The sequence below is a fragment of the Cupressus sempervirens genome, chromosome 2, assembly GCF_028749045.1.
Source record: "Cupressus sempervirens isolate cs-2001-9-10 chromosome 2, ASM2874904v1, whole genome shotgun sequence".
Classification (NCBI taxonomy): domain Eukaryota; kingdom Viridiplantae; phylum Streptophyta; class Pinopsida; order Cupressales; family Cupressaceae; genus Cupressus; species Cupressus sempervirens.
The window spans coordinates 299676125-299689359 of NC_143119.1; the positions used below are offsets into that span (position 1 = coordinate 299676125).

The 13235-nt window shown below is 34.2% G+C and overlaps 1 protein-coding gene across 3 annotated transcripts in view; it reads right to left on the reverse strand.

The window, feature by feature from the left end:
- Window positions 1-13235, reverse strand: part of LOC149572267 (ARM repeat superfamily protein) — a 101029-nt gene that overhangs the window by 5075 nt on the left and 82719 nt on the right. For all 3 annotated transcript variants that reach the window (XM_089813500.1, XM_089813501.1, XM_089813502.1), the window contains exons 8-12: window positions 1425-1603; window positions 1163-1256; window positions 1010-1066; window positions 673-807; window positions 445-513 (exon numbers count right to left, since the gene is read on the reverse strand). In XM_089813500.1, coding sequence (XP_089669626.1) covers window positions 445-513; window positions 673-807; window positions 1010-1066; window positions 1163-1256; window positions 1425-1603 — 534 coding nt within the window. The remainder of the gene's footprint in view (window positions 1-444; window positions 514-672; window positions 808-1009; window positions 1067-1162; window positions 1257-1424; window positions 1604-13235) is intronic.

A 13235-nucleotide genomic window follows, 5' to 3' on the forward strand; every position in this document is an offset into this window, starting at 1 on the left:
TTTTAAAAATGTCACTAAAATAGGATAAGTTGTATATTAATAAAATGATAAATCACCACCAAACTTATAATGCAGCACAATGGACTTTTCAGCTTCTCATTTTGACATCTGTAAGAATAAAGCAATGTCATCATTTGTTGGATTTAGCAATAAAAATAAAAAGAGTAAACAATAAATCTAATGAGAGAGACCAGTATGGCAAGATATGAAAATAAACACAACTAAACAGTAAAATAAAGAAATAAAATTGAATAGACACCTATATTGAATTAAATTATAAAATGCCAACCATGTTGGATAAAATTATCTATCTATGTTTTATAATATAGTCCTATACCAAACAGATAAATAAGCAATTCAAGACTCGAGAGGTTTAATGACAAAAACATTCACATCAATTAAGATCCACACCAACCCAGATAGTTGCAAAGGCAGGTTACTTACCTCCTTTACAGCAAGGAGTATTTCAGTAAGGAAATGCTCAACACCTTTATTTTTCTTCTCTTCAGCAGTCTGCACCCCAGGTCCCACACAATAAATATGGATAATGTAAGATCTTTATGTTTGTTGTCAACAACACCCAAAGAAGATGGTGATAAATCATGAAAGTGAAAAGAAAATGACCAAAAGTAAAGAACATAACCCATACAAGAAGGTTTGACAACTACCCACCATTGAAATATGAATGATCAAGTAGTACAAACAATCAAGCCGATGCCGCCTGGCAGAAAAATGGCAAGATGCCATTGTTGTGACCAGAAGATCAAATATCTCAACAAAGTTATTTGTAAGAAAATCTTTGTGTTCCTGCCCAGTCCAATTCCAGTAAGTAAAAGTCAGTACTATAAAGTCATCAACTTTATAACCCCATTAAATCAAACATCTAAAGACAGGCTCATCAGATACTAATATGAAATGAACAAGATACATCACAAGAGACAGATTCTACTTCAACAATTCCATCTAATCTATCAATAAAATTACCATAGGAAAGTGAAATCAACCATACCCTCAGAATGTTCGCAAAAACCTTATAGGCTTTCTTCTGGACCATTCCCTCATTGTCCTAGATTCAGAAATAATGTTTCACAACATTTTTAGCCCCTTTTTAGATGACCATTTAAAGAAGAAAATATTTATCAGCAAGTTCAAAATGTCAAACCTGCAATGCGGGCTTTGTAGCAATAAATAGCATACTAACACATTCAGCATCTAAACCTTCAAGAAGAGATACTGCAAGATCCAAAAGTTGAGCCCTGCATTAAATATCAGGATCAATATGCATGAGTTTACAACTACTTCGATGATGTTTAGTGGTTCCTTTAGTATTAATAACATATCAATTGAGAACAACAGGTAATCGGTGGACAACTGGAAGTAACTGCATTCATCACTCATGAAGACATTAGGTTATGAGAGATTACCTTGTTGAGGTGGCATTATCAACACCATTTGAACCATCTATCAGCATGGAAGATGATGTTCTTGCTTGCACAGATCTAGCTGCTTCTTGTGTTACTTTGAGAAGCTTTTGCATAGCAGTGATAAAGAAGTCTTTGATTAGGGACTTATCAGATACAGAAGCAATGTCTGCAATGGTAGCCTGTCAGCACAACATAAGTAACAGAAGGTTAATGTCCAAGAAAAGCAAAATTTAGTTTTCTGTTTTATTATAAAAAGGCTAATGAACTAAAAATGATCAGCATTTCGTGCACATAAAGAATCATAGAACAGAAGCACATACATAAAGAAACAAAGACCCCAAGATCCCAATGCTGAGTCATAATTGAATTTCATGCAGAACTAAGTTACTGTTTCAGATTCTGGTACAGATGCGGGTTCAAAATTTGTCCAATTTTTTTTGGGTTGGGTTTGTCCACCCAAGAATTTTGCAGAATATACATACATACATATGCATACATACATATACATACATACATATATATACATACACATATATGCTACAGCAAATAAGTTCATACACCGTTATGTTAATATTAAAGCAACTTAGAAAAATGCACTGCTACATATATTAATGATTTAGTCCAAATGACATAATAAAATGCCAAAATACACCCCATATCAATGTTTCCCTTCAAAATGTCATGAGTGAGAACTCAGACTCTGCATTTCGTGAGTGTGAGCTCTGAGAATGCAACGATAAATATTAAAAACAAATGCCCCTCTTTCGTGAGTGTCTAATAGTAATGCCCCTCTGTCATGCTCGTTTTGTGTATTAAAATGTGGTGTAATACCAAAAGTGTCATGTATTATCAGTTAAGAATGTCGTGTATGCATTTAGATTTCATTTTTGCAAAAAAAAATGTCAAACAACTTTATTAAAAAGGTCAATAGTTGACCTATGAGGACCAAATTCGCCCAAAGTCATTAAAATTTGCTTTGAGTTTGTGCGGGCTGAAAGAAAGACGATGAAATTCGCTTCAAATTCTCACTGGATCCTTCTTGATGAATTACAAGTGAATTTTTCAGTTTGGCAATGAATTTGAGTCAATTTTGAACCGACTTCAACTTATGAGTGAACCAACTTGCAAATTCCCTATCTAGCAAGCGAATGTGGTAACGTAGCTGCAAAAGTGTACCTATCATAAACTAAAAGATGTAGCATTTTTTTTTAAAATGGATAAAACCTGTTTTTATTATTTCATGTGCCACACAACCATAGTTTAAATTATAAAACTATGTTGCCAGTTCAGGACAAGTATATATCTTTGCTTTGCTCACTATTTAATGGTTTGCCAAGAGAGAAGGTAGGGACTTCGCCTCTTCTTTTTACAGTTGGCACTTGTGGAGAATTAAAACTTTTAACTCCCAAGCCAAGGCAGCATAGTAAGAGATTTTAATTCTCCTCTAGTACCAACTATTAATAGAAAACGTGGAAGCCCCTACCTTCTCTCTAGGCAGAACATTAAATAATGAACAAAGCAAACATTCTCTACAAAGAGCAAAGCCAACAATGCAGATCAATCATTTCCCACTACCAAAAGATGCATTTCTATACACAAACACATTTATTGATACTTGACCACACATGACCTTGGCCCATCGTTGCCAATTAAATATATCTTTATTATTTCTTTAATTTAACCTTCACCTTTACCAAGGTTGCATGGGTACTCGTACCCACACCCCTGGTACTCGTACCCACCGAGTACCCACGTATCCAAGTACCGGGTACACGTATCCCACGTACCGGGTACTCGGTGGAGAGCATCATAGCTAAGGACCTTGATTAAGATTCTGATTTTTTTTTTTGGTTTTTTATTTTTGTATTAGCTTGTTGTTTATCAAACTTAATTCAATACCAAATCAGTTTGAAACTTTGATACTCACTAACAATAAACTTTATCACTGTTCAAGTCATAAGTTTATCATTTGCAATATGTCATTGTTATATGATTTAGGATCCTCTTGTTCATGTTTAAAGTCTGCCTTCTTTGTTATGCATCTAAGCATTTATCATGTATTATTATTTCAAACATATAGCAAATCTGAAACTGAAAACAATACATTACATTTGCAAACTTTATCACTGTTCTTGTTTTGAAAAACCATTGTCATGACTCATAATTTCAGATTTTTTATAAATATAAAGGTATAATTTTTAAATAAGTTTGACATATCCAAGTACCTCCGTCCCCTATTACGAAAAATACTTTAAACACTAAACATTCAGCAATAGCATATATATATATATATATATATATATATATATATATATATATATATATATATATATATATATTTCAAATTTCTTGTTTTGAATGCTCAATGTCATGTATCATAACATATATTTTGATTTTTATATTTTCTATAAAATATTAATAATATAGAAAAAATAGGCATACACACGTACCCCCGTCCCCTATTTTGAAAAATATGCGTACCCGTACCCGTCCCCGTTCCCGTACCCACGTACCCGTGCAACCTTGACCTTTACCCTTCACCTTACATTTATATAATTATATCTAAACTTACCCACATACCCTCCTACTAATTCAATTAATCAATACCTATTTATTACATGATTTAGGCTAATCATACCTATCCTCATAATCACCTATCTTAATTCTTATCATCCCCAATTATCTCACTCCTAAACATTCTTCCCATCCTAGTCGTATCTAATCCTTCTAGTTATCTTATCCTAATCATGCTTAATTATCCTTCATATCCTAATTATCTTTGATCTTCATCCTCCTATATTAGGCATACATAATCGTCCTAGCTATTCTTCTAATCATCCTAATTATTTCTCTACATCTTAATTACTCATCCTAGCAATCCATAATCTTCATAATCATCCTAATCATCCCTAATCCATCCATTATAAACCTAATCCTTACCAACTTTATTAATCCAGTCAAGATCGTAATTCTTATCCTAATCTTTTGTCATAATCCACATCAACATCCACTTTAATCCAATCTCATCACTCATTCTTAATCATCATCATCTTAATCCAATCCCCTTGTCAACCTAATACCGTACCAACCAAATCTTAATCCAATCCATCTAACTCTTCATCCAAAATCAATCACCCATTAGTAATTCACTTATCTCAATCAAACCTCCAATCACAAGCCTTAATAAAAAATCATCCTTTAAAAATCAGAATTATAAGGTCTTCACTTTTTATGCCGAACTGTTAGTGAAATAGGATCTGTAACTTGTAATAGCACTTGTGGAATTTTTATGCGTTTTCCACATTACTATATGAATGAATATATATGTGAAATAAGGAGGCAAGTCTCTTGAAGAGACATGTCTATTTAACATATTAACTTACATTAGTTATAGTTATAACACAAGTAATATACCCTCAATATATTATAATTTTTATATAACAATATATATAATAAGATATATATATATATATATATATATATATATATATATATCACTCTTAATATAAGTTAATTATTCCATATATAATATTTGTCATATATTATATATCTCATATATATAATATAATTTATCCGACAGAATTATAACATTAACACTCCCTCTTAATGAAGAAGGATAAAACACATAGATATTACACCATAGGTAATATTTCAAAAATAATACGTATAGGAAATCTTTGATCAGAAGATTTCTAGAATATGATATCTTGTAAGTATTGGCCTATCAGAATATCAACATATGATATTCACCAATTACTATTTGATATCATATTTGGTAACATGAGCATTGGCCTATTAAAGTATCAATCAAATGATATTCACCAAATACTCTTGAGTAATGGCCCATCAGAACATCGACTAAATGATATCCACCAAGTACTCAATGTGGTAATGGCCCATCAGAATATCAAGGCAAGATATACACCAAGTACCGAAAATATATCTATACAAGCAACTTGTAGATAATCAAATTAATGATATCAACCGCCTAGTTGTTGATTTATAAGACAAAGCCTTTACATGAAACAATTTCGCAAAAATGAATCATGCTACAAGTTATTGTAAGGACGTCACTTTACAACTTCTCCTAATACAAGTGATAATCATTTAAAAGTCGTCACTTCATGATGTACACAAGGGACATGCTCATACATGTATGACATCAAAAGTTCGCAAGTTCGCATGAAGTCTCCACAAATACTATCATGTAGTGTTGTCACAACATTCACCATAAAACATATCAAAGAATAAGGTTTCTCCCTCTTAGTTTGATATCAACTTTTCTAACCTCTTAGCACAAGGTTCTCTCCGATGAAGTGTCAAACTTCCTCTGAATCTGTTATCATCCTTCTAACCTCTTGGAAGCAAGTCATGCCATGCTTCCCTAGTGCAATGGGTATCTTGATAGCATAAAGCCTTCCAACCTACATACATGAGACTTTATCCCATGAATCATAGTCCTTTAGCTATTATAGTTTCTGACTAGTGTTGAATCCATCAACAAGGTCTACTCCTTCTAAACCAATATCATCAAAAATTTGATTTTAAGCATTTTTATTTTCTGCTCCTCTTTTTCCAAGGTTGCCTCTAATGAACTGTCAGACTCTCTCTCATAATTTCAATCATCAAGGATATCTGCTTCAAGAACTCACATTATCCAACCTAATCATTAGATGATTTGTGAATCCTAAATCACAGCTTCTTAAGAGCTACTATCATAAGATTGAGTCTGCAAAATATTTGGTTGCATGCCTAATGTACCAATCTTCTTTTCCTGCAAGAACATCCTCAAAGACAAAGGAAAAGATCAAGGCAATTAACTCTTTATAGTAATTATAGAAATACAAAATAAGAGAGAGACTACAATGAGTAGATACATGTAATATGAATTTGTCAAACAATATGAATACATATTTTCTGCTCCCATATAAGGACGATTCAAATGGGAATAGAACATCGGTTATCATTCCCCCTTACAATGTTAGATTCCCACTCTTATATTATTGAACATACTCAGAGACAAAAGAAAAGAACAAGAGCATAAGGAGATAAATAACACTTTTAATACATACAAGGATACAAATAAGAGCCTAATTGCAAAATAAAAAATATTAGTCTTGAGAGAGAATACTTATCTCACTATTCTAAACCACATTGGAATAGTTCCAAGTTATTGCAAACCTCGTCTTTACGTGGATCCAAGGCATTTTGGATTGGTTTCCATTACATAAATACCTCTTAACATTGTAAATTCCACCATTCCATGCTCATCTATATCAATTCTAATATATTTATATATGGAAATTCTTGACGTACCTTATTTGGGATCCGATACCTTAATACTAGCTAGAGCTCTCCTTTCTTAATGTGGATATCCTCGTAACTATCCATAACATGAGTCCCTTTAATGTTTGCCTTAATCAGGTATTTGTATATGTCCTTTATATTGCTGTGTTACCCGTGCTTCTCTTGGCAGATATCTAATCACCCTTATTGACCGATCACGTCAAAAAACGTAAGACTTTCTTATTAATTATGTCAGGTGGTGTGCAATGTCGGATACTTCTTGTGCTCGATATCCTTTATATCTGAAGTAGTGTTCAACCAGTCAGCATAGTGTACACGGATCTTTCCTTTATATGTGAGTAGAGTCCTTCTCTTCGTGATTTGATACTGTTGTACTTCCAATCTCATTAATCTCCATGTTGTCATTACAACAACTCGTTCTGTGTGTGCGGTCAATATTATATAACCTAACACATAACCCTTTTGTGCATTATACAATTTTCTCACCAATAGAAGTAACTACATGCATTACCTTCCATGTGTCTAGTTGTATCGATCTTCACGCTCCTCCATTCCCGTAGTCATTGGGTCGAGCCAATGAGTGGGGCTCCTTAGCTCTTATTTCATTGAATACAATGTGCATTATCCATCTTATGTACTTTAATATTTGCTCTGACATAGATGATTGAAGTGGGATGTCGTTATAGGGTTCCATCCACCATATTGGTAACTTTCATCCAACGTATCTTCCGATGTCCTCCTTGGTGGATGTGTGGGGCAGTGGCATTGTAGGATGTCATTTCTACGTGGCTGGAACTGTAATTTATTCATTCGATTTATCCAATATTTATAAAGGCCTTGTTCCAATATATAACTAAGATTTTGAACTGTGAACCCCTATCAGCTCAATCCTCATTCATAATGAATGCAACTACTTATATACAATTCTCCTCCTTAGTCTTTATTTATCAATATATTCCAACTTTCGGTCCATTTGATAATAGCATATATCATTCCCTTACCTTACTCGTAAGTGGAGTCAGATGGCACGTGGAACTTGGTGATACCTATTGCGAATAGGTGCCTATGCTACGACCTAGTTTGTGTCTTATTTGACAAGGTCTCCTTATCATAATCTCTGTGTGGATTGCGCAAGCTAGCTCAAAGAAGCCATGCATCTAGGACCTTCCCATCAACTATGTCACTCTTATATTGCGAGTCCAATTATTCCACTTGTTCTAGTTTCTTTCTTCATGGCATTCATATATTTGATGATGTCCCATTATCATCTGTTATCACCCTTTCCTCAATGGTATACATGGTATCCTGTCTCATTTTCCCAATTATCTCCTATCCATCTTTGACAATATGCATATATTTGAGATGGGGCATGATATCCAGAAACTCATTCTGATGCCATAATAATTGTAGTGGTGGCCTTGAGGATCTAGCGTGATACAAGAACTAGGAAGAAGCCCTGCATTGTTCAACGCGTCTTTCACTTCCTTATAAACTTGCACAACATCCCTCAATTTATCATTGGAGATTGAAACTGAGAAATTTCCTCGACTGCAACCATCTTCCATATCCCAATGCAAGTATATATGTCTGTGACTAAAGAAGGCAACTTTCCTTGTCACTGTGCTTAATTTCCTCTTCTATTTTATAACAATTTTCACCCTTCTCGTAAGATCTTTTTTTTTTCATTGCAGACTTTGTTTGACGTACTGATGACTATCTATGTCCAAGATGCAATCACCACAACTACGCCCGTGAGTATTCAATGGCAAGTTGGCGCAGGAACAATTGTCACTTCGTACAGGGAGCTTCGTCCACGCAAGGTGGAATAACCGTGCCAACTTTACCCACTTAGGGCATCTGCAGCATGCGACAAATGGGAGAAATCATATCTACAATGATGTCTTGATTTAATATGGTTCAGAATATATCCATTTATAATGTGGTTTTAATCGCATATAGAAGATCAAACATTGTTTGTTCTATATCTTGTATTCCAAGAGTTCGAATCTGCTCTGATACCATGTTAGTGAAATAGGATTTGTAACTTGTAATAGCACTTGTGGAATTTTTATGTGTTTTCCAAGTTACTATATGAATGAATAAATATGTGAAATAAGGAGGCAAGTCTCTTGAAGAGGCATGTCTCTTGAAGAGACATGTCTCTTTAACATATTAACTTACATTAGTTATAGTTATAACACAAGTAATATACCCTCAATATATTATAATTTTTATATAACAATATATAAAATAAGATATATATATATATATAGATATATATATATATATATCACTCTTAATATAAGTTAATTATTCGATATATAATATTTGTCATATATTATATATCTCATATATCTAATATAATTTATCCGACAGAATTATAACATTAACACTAACCATTCATCATCCATTTTCAAAAGCTCTTTCACTCTCAATCTCAATCCTCATCCAAATAAACATTTAATCCTAATCCCAAACCCATAACCAATCATCACAAATTGGTTTGACAAAACACTTATGAAAGTTCAATCATCAATGTCAATCCACATTCTTCAAATCGTACATTCAACCCATCCAACCCACTAACCATACCAATCCAATTCATCCACACCTCAAAGTTAACCGACCTCCACTTATTCATAATCTCAACCCAAGATCCCATAGCCTCGCGTCCATTTAGCATATCTCAATCCATTCCATTTTAAGAAATCATATTCAATCCTAATCCATCTCTCATTGCTTAAACTACCCATGACAAGGGAAATCCATCTTATTCCTCATTTATGTCTCAATATTATTATGTCTCAATATTATTCCTCACCTATATATAGCTCTCATCCAACATACATCATCCACATTACACCCTATCCACATCATGATCTTCATCTTTGTATAATTCTTCAATCACCTACACTCATAATCCAAGTCCCTTATAATACAATCCTCCAAACCATAATCTTAATCTTCCATCTAATCCTAATCTCCTATTTAATCCAAATCCCCCTCATAATCCTAATCATCCACTTAATCCCCCACACCTTAATCCTAATTCCCTAATCCATAATCCTAATCTTCAATATAGTCATAATCCTCATAAATCCCAAATTGTTCCATCAAAATCCACATCATCCTCATCCTCCATATCCTTTGTGCATACTTTTATCCAATAAATACCAGTGAAGGGAACGAAAACACCCCTCCAAACAAAGTTCTGAAAGATATCATGCATCCACCTCCATCCCCTCCAAATAAAGACAAACCTCGATCACCTAAGCTTCATGAATATCCCATCCTCCATCCACCCAAGTTGAAGAGTCCATCTCCTCCATCATACCACCCTCACAACTAAAAAAATGCCAAGACCTTGCTCGAAAGCATGCTAGCATAGAATCCTCTTTGTCTTAAGATTCAAGCATCCCCTCTACTCCGTATCATGATCCCCTTCCATCTCAAGATCCATTTATCCCTCCCCATCCCCCTCATGATCCCAATCCTAATCAAGACCAATATATCCCTTCCATCATATCAAATGGTCCCCTTCTATCTCATGTTCCAAACACCCCTTGCATCGTATCAAGACATTGACCCTATTCCCCCACATGATACCCTCTATAGATAAGATCAACATATTCCTTCACTTCTTGAAAAATCCAAATCCATCTTAAGAAACTGGTATTTCTCCTAATTATCCTCATGATCCTAATCCTCCATGTAATCCCAATTCTTCACAACATCCCATCAACCCCGTCCAAGCCTTCCATGAATCCCATAAATATCACCTTAGTTCTCCACCTTTATTCAATATGGCTTCCTCCAAGAACTTATAATTCCTGTCATCTCATATCCCCTTGAAAAATGGACTTGCAACTTGTTTGAAAAGTAATATCTCATTGGCAAAAGGATTTGCAAAAACATGAACTATTAAGGTAAAGGTTTGACCACCATGAACAAGGAACCTTGGAACCTATCCAAGTTCCTAGCTTCGACTACCAAGTTCATGCTCAAGATGTTGGTACTCCTTCCATTCCTTCAAAATCCAAAATCCCTCCATCTAAGTCAGAATGTTCCCATCCCCCATCTTCTAATTCCATTTTGGCCCCAAATGTCCTAAATTCCATGCTTTCCTCATCCATGTCCAACATCCTCCATCATCCCATCGATAAATGCTCATCATTATCATGCACCCATGCCATTACTATTGGAAGTAATTTGGATGCCAAATCTAAAATGCATAAAGCTAAAAATACACAAAACTTCAAGGTTCAACACGTCCCATCAAAAAGACATGCTAGAAAAAAAAAATCATGATTCAAAAAAAAAAAGAATCCAAAACTTCACAAAAGCCCAAAAAGGAAAATCAAAAACCATGTGAAAGAAGCAATACACTACAAAGCGAAATACAGATTGGTAACCAAACTAGCTAATACAAAATCTTCCTCCACTCATAAGTTCTCCAATCCTCCATCAACAACATCTCACAATCCAACTTCATTTCCCTAATGAACCAATATCCAATATCCTCAGTCCATCCTCTCCATCTATTTTGGATCCTTATGATCCAAAATCCATAGCTGACCATCCATGAAATAGATGCTTGATTCCTTCCTCCATCACCCTATTGTTGGAGTTTCACATTAACATAGTTAGATTAATAAATAATTAGATGTTAGCTTCTTGGGAGTTATTCCCGTGAAAAAGTTTGTTTTATATGGAAATCAATGGCTTTATAAGCCAATCTGCCATAACGTAATAGAAATCTGATTGAATACAATTTGAATACAATTTTTATATCAGGTTGTTTTGATTTGAGTTTATGCTTGGTATCAGAGCATGTATTGTTTTTCTACCTGTACTACAATGGTGCCTTGATGCAGTCAAGAAATTTAATGAGGAATTTATCAATCATCTTGTGGATGTCAAGTCAGCACAGAGATAAATGTGATTTCTATTTCTGCTTGAAATCTGAAGATGTGAGACAAATGCAAGAATAGAACTTATAACAAAACTTTGAAAGCAAGAAGGATGAATCTTTAAACACTAGTTGATGTCTACACAGATTGGAGGCTAAAGGATGGTGTAAATAAATGTGTGAGAATGATTTGACAGAAGAATTGAAACCTAATTCATATTTTTATCTGAAGTTGTGGTAGCAAAAGAGAATGCTTTGTTTACTCATTGAGTACATTTTAAAATGATTGGCAGTATGTTATATTTGAGACAGCACTGCCAGTGTGAGAAGCACACGAAGTTGAAATTTCCAATCGAGGGGAAACCATAGAAATGACAAGCATGTCGGTGCAATGCTGCTCTATAAAAGGCTTCATTAAGATTATGTAAATTGGGAAATGGCAAGGCTTTAGTCTCTTAATTTTAGGCATAGTTTCCTCCCACTTTCAAATGAAAACACTAGTTTTAACGACATGGAATGGACTCAAATCATGATGGAAGAGTTTTACCCGCACTGAGAGATGCTAGAAAATTATTCTCCCCCGCCACTTATAGTTTCATCAAACAAGATGAAATCCCAATTTTGGGATTTCATAGAAGTTATGCCACATTTTGAAGCAAAACACACAAGAGTGGGGAGAGGACAAAATTTCAAGAGGACGCAAGTTTATCTGTCGCAAGTTATTATTTGAGAGTTTCATTTTGATAAGCATCATTTGAAATATTTGGCAGAGTATATAGGGAAATCAAATGTAAAAGACACTAATTATATGGGGCATTTCCATAATGGGTATCTCCATGAGAGTTTCTTGGTTGTAAGGGTTTAAATTCATGAATCAAAAGCAAGTTGAAAAATTAGTGGATACTAGAAGGGATTGGAGGATTAAAAGTTTGGGATTTTGGAAATATTGCATGCATCAAACCAGTAAGAAAGGTGTGCTTTGGAGGTATAGGAAATCGAGCAGATGTGAACTTTTAAAGGTCTCTCATGGGCAGTGTTAAGGGCCAGGATCACTGTAAATGTAATAACACTACCATATTTATGTGTGTTCCAAGTACAAATTCAAATGCATATATATAAGAGTAGAAGGGATGTGTCTCTATGTTAATCAATATTGGTTATGGTAAGTTAATCATTAGACATTATTAACAGCAATACACACACACACACACACATATATATATAATTTATTGATTAATCAAATGCAATAATGTTTAACCAATAACCATTAGAGATTAACTCTAGATCAATTCAATCCAACTGAAGCTACACCATTAACACTCCCTCTTAGCTAGGGAGGATTGTTATAGAACACATTATGCTCTCAAGCATATAGAGAGATATCATCTCAATATGATATTCGTGGAATGATGTATTTTAAGGATATCAACATATATCTGCCAAATCAGATATAATCCAACTAATGCTATTTCACCAAGACTCCTCTTAGCGAGGGAGGGTTTAAACAACACAACCTACTGACAAAAATGGTGAATCTGATTCTATAAAATCTAATCAATCTCACATTCTTGTGATATGAGCACTAGCATCAACAC